The sequence below is a fragment of the Anolis carolinensis genome, unplaced genomic scaffold (assembly GCF_035594765.1).
Source record: "Anolis carolinensis isolate JA03-04 unplaced genomic scaffold, rAnoCar3.1.pri scaffold_8, whole genome shotgun sequence".
In the NCBI taxonomy this organism is placed as follows: Eukaryota; Metazoa; Chordata; class Lepidosauria; order Squamata; family Dactyloidae; genus Anolis; species Anolis carolinensis.
This window is the reverse complement of record NW_026943819.1, coordinates 12396833-12408230: the sequence shown is the minus strand read 5'-3', so window position 1 is coordinate 12408230 and position 11398 is coordinate 12396833. Positions and strand designations below refer to the sequence as shown.

The 11398-nt window shown below is 41.2% G+C and overlaps 1 protein-coding gene across 1 annotated transcript; it reads right to left on the bottom strand.

The window, feature by feature from the left end:
• Window positions 1-1378: 1378 nt before the first annotated feature.
• Window positions 1379-11335, bottom strand: got1l1 (glutamic-oxaloacetic transaminase 1 like 1). Its single transcript, XM_003226744.4, has 9 exons — window positions 8322-11335; window positions 6910-7094; window positions 6588-6711; window positions 5638-5750; window positions 4795-4887; window positions 4496-4646; window positions 3679-3844; window positions 3014-3156; window positions 1379-2066 (listed from the first exon to the last, which is right to left on the bottom strand). The coding sequence occupies exons 1-9, from the start codon at window positions 8428-8430 to the stop codon at window positions 1834-1836; spliced, it is 1317 nt and encodes a 438-aa protein (XP_003226792.2). The 5' UTR covers window positions 8431-11335; the 3' UTR covers window positions 1379-1833.
• Between the last annotated feature and the right edge of the window lie 63 nt (window positions 11336-11398).

The following is an 11398-nucleotide window of genomic DNA, read 5'->3' as shown; positions in this document are numbered from 1 at the left end:
ACTACATGGAGAAATACAAATTGTTCATTCTGGATGAAGGCCTCAGTAGTGATAGAGAGCTCTGTACCAGGATTCCGCCTTCCATGTGGCTGAATACTATATACATCAGTTGACACGCTAAGCCTTATATGCATGCAGACCAGGCACATAGTGTTGTAGTACAGCCTGAACCTGAGGCCGATGGGTTCACTGATGGTTTAGAGTGAATTGTGGGATTTGCTGTGAGGTTTCCTGAGGCACAAAGTGATGAAAATTCAAGTCAGAGAAATGATGGTTCTCTCTTGGAAAAACTGACTCAGAAAGTACAAGGCTCCACGGTTAGCCAGAGGAGCCAGAAACTCCAATATTAGATAAGGAGTTGGGTGAAGAATTAAGTAATATGGAATATTCCCAGGGTTCAACACCTGGAGCTGAAAAGGTCAATAAAAGCCTTCGTTTCCAGATTAGAGCAGAAAATAGGCAGCTCTGGCTGGAGCGTCTATGTGGGAAAGTTGAAGAGAGAATTTGTGGGAAGCAAAATGACTTCATGGCTGCCTATTAATTAGCAAGTTGTTTTCCTAAGAACCAGTAGTTTTTTAGTTAAGTGCCGAGTAAGACTTTTTTTGACACTAATTGGTGATGGATAATGCCTAGATGACGTAAGGCAAGGGTATATAAGAACCTGTGTTTCTTTGTTTCGTACCTTCGCTTTCCTGATTACAGGACAAGGTCTTTTTTCCTTATTGCTTATTCTCTCTGGCCACTGAGAATAAACGTCTTTTTAACTACAGCCACCGGAACTCCCTTTGTCTCATTTCCTCAAACCTTTGTTTGCCATTTCAATATTCTGGACTTTTGTGTGTGCTGTGGTCATAGGGGTTTCCAGACCTGGGGTGCAACACATAGGCACTAACTGACATAGGAATTGATTGGTGTGGCAGAACAAACAGACAATTTATGGTCAAAATAGAGACTATCGGATGAATCTGTGATCAGCAAGAGATTTGCTCTGCTTCCTTTTCCATGTTGCTGAGTTCCTACCCTTGAATGCATTTCTGGAATCGCTGAATAATTTTAAATGTGTTGGCAAAGTATGAAAAATCAGCAGACAGCAGATTAACAGCTAATAAATGGAACCCCTCTTGCTATAGTTCAAGAATTAATCAGGTAGCAGGAACAAATGATGAAGTCCTTGAGCAAAGGAGCTCAAGCAAAAGAGAAGTTCATGCTGTTTCTGGACAGAAGCCATACTGATTCATTCCCAAAAACATGATGGGGCCTGCACAGGCCTGCTGGAAACTCAGCAAAAGGAATATCTGATTTAATGTGGGTGTTTTTTTTAAAAAAAGAGAGAGAGAATATGGGTTTGACAAAGCAGGCAAAATTTCTAAAGCGGAAATACAAAAATGAATGTTTTATAGGGAGCTTCATTCGAACATGACATGATCATCCCAAAAGCTTTTTGTCATATATTGGGCTGAAACCTTGTTCCTAAAGCTCTCTGTCCTTATACTCACCACACTGTATAAACGAAAACTGAGAAACATATAGCCAAAGAACATTTCCCAATTAGAAAGAGAAAGGTAGATGGTGATTTCCTGTTATGCTCAACATGCGCGCACACACATTTATGTTTGACATCATAAAACTGAATTTTACTGGTAAATTCAATTGTCTATACACTGAATTCTTCTCTTCCCTTTTCTTCTCCAACACAGAAGCCAGAACTTGCAATGTTGAGATCACTATAATCTACCAACCATTGGATCATCCCGAGAAAGGTAGCTGAAAAATACCTTTTCTAGTTGCTGCTATGGTTTAGAAGCAAAGCAAATAAAAAGACTTTAATGTGAACTATTTAAAAATGATTCTGGTTGGCACTTGGTCTATGGAATTTTTGGCTAGATAATCTAAATCCGTGTTCCATGTGCTCTGACTGTGGTCTTCAATGGTGGTGGACAGAACTGCTTCATGGATGCTCTGTGCAACGTAGTTCAGATTCCTTGAGTTAATGCTGCAGATGTTGATCTGCCCATTTGGAAGGAGGTAGATGTGCTTGCGCTTGGCCAGAAAATCCACTTGGGAGGCTGGTGGTGGGAAGCAATAACAATAAAACACACTTTAGCACTGTTTTCGTTCTTATACACAGTACCCAATAGGGGTGTGCAAAACTTTGTTTGTAACTCATTAAAGGTAAAGGTAAAGGTTTCCCTTGACATTAAGTCCAGTCGTGACTGACTCTGGGGGTTGGTGCTCATCTCCATTTCTAAGCCAAAGAGCCAGCGTTGTCCATAGACATCTCCAAGGTCATGTGGCCGGCATGACTGCATGGAGCGCCCTTACCTTCCCACCGGAGCGGTACCTATTGATCTACTCACATTTGCATGTTTTTGAACTGCTAGGTTGGCAGGAGCTGGGGCTAACAGCGGGCACTCATTTTGCTCCTGGGATTTGAACCTGGGACCTTTTGGTCCGCAAGTTCAACAGCTCAGCGCTTTTAACACACTGTGCCATCAGGGGCCCCATTGTAACTCATTAGCTGGATTTGTTTTATATGATTCGTACATGCGAAGCGATATTAAAAAACAGGAGAGCATTCCCTCCTGATGTTTCACCTGCATCTATGGCAGGCATCCTCAGAGATTGTGAGGTGTGTTGGAAACTAGACAAGTGGAGTTTATATATCTATTGAATGTCCAGGGTGGGAGAAAGAACTCTTGTCTGTTTGAGGCATGTGTGAATGTTGCAAGATTAGCATTGAATGGCTTGGTCCAGCAATGAACAAAAGGCATTTCTGAAACTCAAAAGTGAATGTTGGCATGAATGCAATAATTAAACAGGATGAGTCTTCTTTACCTAAAATCTTTGGTGCGTGAAGTCTTCCATATTTTGGGTTATTTCAGATTTTGGAATGCTTGCATACATATAATGAGATTTCTAGCATAGCACAAATGACAGAGCTTTAGAAGAACACAGCCCTTGGATACAAATCTATCCAGTGTTTAGGGAAAGAATATACTCCCTGGATACTTACGGAGGAGACCAATAAAGCTATTTACTCCTGACTGGGTAGTAATATGCTCCCAAGAACCTGGCGTTCCCAAGATACGCAGTTTCTCTTTCAATTTCTCTCTGATCAGCATGATCCTCTTTACTAATGCCTTGAGACTTTGTTTCCTGGGAAAGAAGAAATGGGGGTATCATATTTTTCTGGAATTTCTCATTCACTTAATTCTATTTCTTTTGGACTTCATTCAACTTAAGGTTCTCAATCTCATTCCAGAGGCTAAGAGAATATAGCAAAGCGTTGCCCATTCCTGCTGTTGTGAAGGGGCATTATCATTACCCGTGCATCAGCCTTCTCTATCTGGGATGCCTTTCTATATGAAATCGTGGTTCTGATCTCTGTTTATTAAGAGAATAGCATTGCCGTGTTAAATGGGCACACAAAAGGGATTAAGATATGCAATGAATAGGAAATGGTAATTGAAAGAATGGGAAATAATCCCCCATTATTATCCAAGGAACACCTTTTCTCTTGCTTTATTCCACTCGGAGTAAATGGGTTGCAATTTTCCAAACTGCTCTGTAATCCTTCGCCATCATGTACTGATGTGTTCTGAAGATGTGAGGATGCAGAGAGCCACTCTCTTGGCAAATACGGTCTCGGGCACTGGCTTTGCTCGCATTCCTCCTTACCATTCGTACAGCAGAGCAGGGTTGCGCAGGACGATGGCAATGACCCGTCCTCCCAAACCAGATGGGCAGAACCAGACCATGCCGATCTGCGCGGCCATCTGAGAGTGAATTCGGATCAGTGTCTCATTATCTTTTGTCACCACAATGAGGTTCCCTACATGCTCATCTGCAGAAAGAAATGAAAGGAGCATGCCGTGTGGTGCATCCTATATCATTTGCATCTTAATCAATAATATTATTATACCCTCTCCCTCAAAACACCTTTCCAAGGCAGTTCTGGTTTTTCTCTCTAATCAATTCCGAATAGAAGGCCCAGGAACTTGAGGTCTGTATATATCTACTAAGGAGCACAAGGTATTCTTCGCAAGAGGAACACATGCTTAAAGTGTAAGACAATTACCTTCAAAGGGTCCTGGCTCAGGAGGGAAATCAGGCAGAAAAACTCAGTCTTATGAGAGATGCAAAAAGCAAAGTTTATTTTCACCACAACTGTGCAAAGGCAGGATAGCCGTACACCCCAAAAGGTTTGTACTTCCAAATGTCTGCTGCAACATGTGCGTAGCAAACAAAGAATATATACCTTCGGCTTATCTAAAATTGACCAATGGCTGAGGGTCTTCCTCACCTTCCACACTCACTTGGCATAAGTGATACCTGTGACCTCATTTGTTGATTTCAAGCTAACGTTTGGTCTTGGAACTTTCTGGAGAAAGGCACCAGCTCACAGGAAGGGAGGGGCATATGCAGAGGCAAAGCCACACAGGCAAAAGTCCACCACCCTCTGGCCCATGGTCCCTTCAAAAGTATAAAAACTTACCATATAACCCAAATATTTTGGAAAAGGACTGAGCACATAGAAGCTCAAAGTTATTATCCACAAAGTGCCGTAGTACCCAGGCATCTCTGTCCAGGTTTCCTGAAGCCAGTCCTTGAGTTTCAATATCAAAAAAGGGGAAGAGATGCTTTTCCTATGGAAAGAAAGTAGTCATAGAGGGAGAAGATATCGATATATTGATGCAAAGTTGCTAACGTGACTGTAGCAGACTAATAGGTCTGTGTGATAAAGCACAGAGCAAAATAAACCTTATACTGGGTTATCTCTTTTCCTAGACTTACTGTCATGACTGCGGCAACTTTTTTCCACTCTTTGGGTGTCAGGCCCATTTCTGCAGGTTCGTGGAGTGAAACAATAGCGCCGTCTGGTGCATTCTGCAAGCAAACCAACACAGCCGTCATCATTTTATAGAGTCAGGATATTAGAGGAAGCTGAGATGGGATAAGACTCTGTAAAGAACATTGGGCAAGATAAATTATTATTATTATTATTATTATTATTATTATTATTATTATTATTACACTTTATTTATATTCCGCCCATCTCCCCTAGGGAACTCAGAGCGGATTACAGGCAAACTTTACAATCATATACAACAAGACACACAAACACAAAGGCAGAGGCTTCTCCTTTCATTTCTGGCTTCTGGAGGCGATACTCACCTCTGGCTCTGGGGAGGAGCTTTTCTCCATTTTCAAGCTGCATTGTCACCTCCTGGTTGTGTAGCCAGCAAGATTGCTTGGAGCGCCTCTTTGCCTTTTCCCCCCAAAGCAGTACCTATTTATCTACTCACATTTGCACGTTTTTGAACTGCTAGGTTGGCAGGAGCTGGAGCTGACAGACGGGAGCTCACCCCATCTCACGGATTCGAACTGCCAACCTTCAGGTCAGCAGTTCAGCAGCACAGGGGTTTAACCCATTGCATCACCACGGCTCAGTCTGTCAGTGTCTATTTGATGTAATTTCTAAGAGAACCTTAGCATTTGGCAGATTTCCAATGACAACAAGGTTGGTGACGTTTGGGCTCTCCAGAGGTTTTGGACTACAACCCCTGTAGTTCCTAGTATTTGTGTACTGCGGTGTCACAGAACATAACCACGTTTTTTAGGTTGTGGTTACTATACCTGGAGTTCTTCTAGTAACCCTTCCGTGTCAACAGTCAGACTGACAGGATCCCAATAATGATAGGTACAAATGTCCGTAAAGCCAGCAGCATGGAATATACAACCAAGATTGCCTGAAAAAATAGAGCATTGGTTGTCACTAGGGCTATGGATTATCCCAGGCCCTAAGGCCTAGGAATATTATTATTATTATTATTATTATTATTATTATTATTATTATTATTATTATTATTATTACAGCATTTGTGTCCCGCCCTTCTCACCCAAGAGGGGACTCAGGGCGGCTTACAATAAAAGCACATATATAAAAATAATACAATACATTGCAATTCAATTAAAATTAATTACATTAGACATTCATAGCCTTTAATGATGTAAATATGTATATATATTAAGCATCTATTACAGATAATGGAGAGACAGCACCCCTTGTGGCCGGAATCGAGCACAACCTCCAGGACGCCGAAAATGGGAAATGCCTATATATCTCAATATGTACTGTTGTCTGTCCTGTCTGTGTATAACAGCATTTAATGTTTGCCGTATATGTGTTCTGTGATTTGCCCAGAGTCCCCTTTGGGGTGAGAAGGGCAGAATATAAATACTGTAAATAAATAAAATAAATATCTAGTAGTGGTATTTAAAGGGAGAATTATCACAGTAATCATCCATTGGTAAATGTGTCCTCTTTTTTGGTTTCCAAAATATAAGAGTCCTAACTAAAACAACTGCAAAGTCTAAAGTAGAATATAATAAGGTAAAGGTCACATATTTATTAGGGGTGCCTCAAATTCTTCAGAAGGATTTTTTAAAAAAATGAATCTCAAATCCTTGTGAGAAACTTTCCAAGGAACAAATGAAAATTAAGAAAAATGTTAGAGAAACCAATTTGGAGCTTGGATCTGCGACTTTTTCTCAGATTGCCAAACACAATAGAAAAACTTACCTACCTATCTGTGGTACAGAGATATAAACAGTTGCTGGAGCAGAATCATTAGGTTTGTACCAGCGTTTCAGAAATTCAGCTCCAATCCACACTGCTCCAGTCCCACCGACTGTTTGAACAGCACCTGCCTATAGAGAGAGAGAAAAAAAAGGGGGGGGGATCAGGGCTTTCATCTATTATCTATCTACCATCTATGTAATCTCAAGCATACACATTTACCCATTAAAAGGCAGAGAGTTCCACTACTCCCAATGTCCAAATCTAACATTCTAATAGAGTATCTCACTGCCTTTCTGTTAAGGTGACTTCAGGAAGATTGTCCATACCCTGTTTTCTAAGAGAGCGTGACTGTCTTTGCCGATCAGTAGCTCCATGGCTGCCGTAGTGAATGCCGTCATGCCCAGTTGAGGGAGGTATTCGTGATCCAAAGTTGGATCCTGAGGGATTTGAAGCAGAACCCGTTGCACCACCGCCGGGATCCAGGCTTCGTCTGGACAATCTGTCTGGCAGCCTAGGAAGTGGAACAGAAGGTGTCACGAACCCAAAATATCCTAGTCTGGAGCCTTGTCATCTTTTGCTCAGTTTACCCCAGTCTTCAGGATCTCACCTTCAATCCTCTCATGTTCAGCAAGCAATCTGCTGCCTTGTTACATGTAATACCCTAATTTTGGGTGCAGCTACACATGCAGTCCAAGCTCACTTTAACTGCCATGGCTCAATGCTGGGGGCCGGGCTGTGGCGCAGGCTGGTTAGCAGCCAGCTGCAATAAATCACTCTGACCAAGAGATCATGAGTTCGAGGCCAGCCCGTGTTGGGGTGAGCAACCAACAATTAAAAATAAAATATAGCCCCTGCTCGTTGCTGACCTAAGCAACCCGAAAGATAGTTGCATCTATCAAGTAGGAAATTTAGGTACCACTTATATGTGGGGAGGCTAATTTACGACACCATAAAAATCATCTAGACGCCGTTGGAATGAGGAAGTTGCCGTTGCAGTGGATGATGATGCAGCTGCTCCCCCTGTGGCCGGAATCAAGCATAGCCTCAGGAAGCTGGAAGCTGGAGAAGGTTTAAATTGCCTCTGCATCTGTCTCTGTCTTGGTTCTATGTTTATATGGCATTGAATGTTTGCCTTATATGTGTACAATGAGATCCGCCCTGAGTCCCCTTCAGGATGAGAAGGGCGGAATAGAAATACTGTACTGTAAATAAATAAACGCTGTAGAATATGTAGTTTTATATGGTATTTAGCCTATAAAGAGTGCAAAGGGCTCACGAAACTACACCTCCCAATACATCATGGCAGCTAAAATGTGGTTAAACTGCATTAATTCTACAATGTAGATCAGGGGTTCTCAAACCTTTTCAGTCATAGAGCCCTTTTTGAAGCAAAAGTTTTGTGTGGAGCCCCAAGAAATGTGTGTGTGTGTGTGTGTGTGTGTGTGTTTATATATAACTTGTATATATTATTACATGTTTATATATTATTATAATTGACAGCAGAGCCTCTCAGTTTCCTTCGCAGAGCCCTAAGGGCTCCACGGAGCACAATTTGAGAACCACCGATGAAGATAAACCCTTATTCTGTTCGTTTCCCAGGGAAGGTACTTGTCTTTTATATTGTGTGACAATGCACACTGTTGGCACTAAATGTTTTATTTCCAGAGTGATTTCAGCCTATGAGCATACAATCTTCCTTATTCCCAACCAGTGCCAGCTCATTGGAAACCAGATTTACCTGTATGGCCAAGGCACACTTTTTTAGGTGAAGGATCTTCTCTGTAGACATCTAAGGGGATGTCTGTTTCCGTTAATGGAACGTCAAGGAAAACGGAAAGAGTCCCCATGGCCAAACCTGAGTAAGGAAATGTTTGCAAGGAAATTCTACTCTAGAGGTAATGATCTAATGCTTACGTAGAATCAACTTCCAGGATTCTTAAAACAACAATCTCCTGGGTTACTATATGTGTTTGTATTCCAACATTCTATTGATGGAAAGGAGACTATCGATGGACATTTGTGTCCATTATTGTCCATTGTGAGGTTATTTTCTTCTCCTCCAATCATATAACTTGGAGATAACAGTTTCTTACAAACATTTTTTTTCATTGAAAGTAGATCATATTTTTCTCTTCCAGCAACTAATGAAGAAGATGATCAGAACAGGGCAGAATAAAGTGGTTTTTCTTGTAGGTCTTAATTGCTAAAACTGACTGGCCCAGAATGTGGTTGTGACTATTGGCTTCAAAAACAGATTAAGCACATTAATGGGAGGATTGAGAGTATGGTCTCAGAACTGTTAGCATTGTTAAGGAACTGTACTCTCTCATAGTATTTAATCAAAGGTTCCAAGGAATTTGCAGAACTTCTTTTTGTGGGTTCAGAATTACTGAGTACCTTCAATGAAAAAGCCCAAGTTCTAATATTATAAGAGGGAAAAAATGTCTTCTTATCCACTTGGTCTACAATCATGCAGGCTTTTATGTAACTTTTTCATCTCAACTCTTGATCAGCTTCTTCACAAAACTAAACAGTCTTAAATCCAGCAATCTTTTCAGCATTTCTCATTTTGGTTACTTCAACTACTACTTTTTGAACACTGAAATAATGTTGGATGTTAAGTACTCCAAGGGTGGGTTGCTATGAGTTTTTGGGCTTTATGGCAATGTTCCAGAAGCATTCTGTCCTGACATTTTGCCCACATCTATGGCGGGCATCCTCAGAGGTTGTGAAGTCTGTTGGAAACTAGGCAAGTGGGGTTTATATATCTGTAGAATAAAGTCTAGGATGGGAGAAAGAACTATTGTCTATTGGAGGCAAGTGTGAATGTTGGTAATTGGCCACCTTGATTCTCAGTGAATGGGCTTGCAGCTTCAAAGCCTGGCTGCTTCCTGTCAGGGGGAATCCTTTGCTGGAAGGTGATAGTTGGCCCTGATTGTTTCCTGTCTGGAATTCCCGTTTTCTGTGTGTTGTTCTTTATTTATTGTCCTGATTCTGGAGTTTTTTTAAAAAACTGGTAGCTAGATTTTGTTCATTTTCATGGTTTCCTCCTTTCTGTTGAAATTGTCCACATACTTGTGGATTTCAGTGGCTTCTCTGTGTAGTCTAGCATGGTGGTTGTTAGAGTGGCTCAGCATTTCTGTGTTCTTAAATAATATACTGTGTCCAGGTTGGTTCACCAAGTGCTCTGCTATGGCTGAGATGTGGGTGAAAGGTCAGGAGAGAATGCTTCTGGAACATGGCCATACAGCCCGGAATACTCACAGCAACTCAGTGATTCCGGCCATGAAAGCCTTTTACAATACACCAAGGGTGCATTAAAGATTCATATAAAAACATTACTACATTGAAATGTTTCAGTTCCTACATATTGTAATTTTTATTTTGGATTTCTTCTCTAATGATTGCCAATATGGAATTTGGCTTTTTTTTTTTTTGAAGCTGACACACACTAGGAAGATATTTCCATTGAGCTCTTCACCATTGTTTTAAGATCCCTATGCTCATTTACTCCTAACACAAACATGTACATGTATACGGAGCTGTGATATTTTCATGTGGTTGTTGTGGTTCTGAAGTTTATCCTTCTACATTTGCATACCCAGTCCATGGAAGGATGGATATTCCTGATGAAATAGGAGTACAGTGTCTAGATCCAGGGAAATCATGCTACCCCTGTATTCTGCCTTGGTCAGACCACACCTGGAATTTTGTGTACAATTCTGGTGCCACAGTTTAAAGGAGTTGTTGACAAGCTGGAAGGTGTCCAGAGGAGGGCAACTAAAATGATCAAGGTTCTGGAGAACAAGCCCTATGAGGAGTGGCTTAAAGAGCTGGGTATGTTTAGCCTGCAAAAGAGAAGGCTGAGAGGAGACATTGATGAAGGTGTATTGGGAAAATATAATACTTGTATTGGAAACTATATATCGGATGTAATCATGTTAAGAAATAGAAATAGGAAAATATGTATTCACCAGCAGATTATGTGCCTATAGCCAAAAATACACTCTGCTCAGCAAAATAACTGTCTCCCCATAGCAAAGATCAAGGTTCACCCTAAGTGCCAATGACATATGTTAAGTGTCAATAAGAGTAGATAAGCTAATGGACAGGAGACAAATTAAGGCTTTTTGGGATGTCAAGTTAAGACTTGGCGCCAGGGGGGAATACTAATTACTCTCTCTGACAAGCTAAGGTAGGGAGTAAATTCCTTAATTAATGGAGGACGAGGGGAAGCCCTAATGGATGAGATGAGAATTCCAGAGATAAGGCTAATGGAGGGTCAGAGGTCTTGAAGTAGTCTATTTTTAGGAAAATGCAAAGGTAGCTTTTTAGCTAAGTGCCAAGTAAGACTTTTTTTGACACTAATTGGTGATGGATAATACCTATGTGACGTAGATAGAGTCAGGCCAAAATAGTATATAAGGATCTGTGTTCCTTTGTCTAGGTACCTTCGCTTTCCTGATTACAGGAGAAGGTCTCCTTTTTCTTATTGCTATATTCTCACTGGCCACTGAGAATAAACGTCATTTTTTCTACAGCCACCGGAACTCTCTTTGTCTCATTTCCTCAAACCTTTGTCTGCCATTTCAACATGAGGGCCGTGTATAAATATGTAAAAGTAAGGAGGGAGCAAGCTTGTTTTCTACTGCCTTGGAAATTAGGACGTGGAACAATGGCTTCAAACTACAGGAAAGGAGATTCCACCTGAACATCAGGAAGAACTTCCTCACTGTGAGAGCTGTTCGGCAGTGGAATTCTCTACCTCGGAGTGTGGTAGAGGTTCCTTCTTTGGAAGCCTTTAATCAGAGGCTG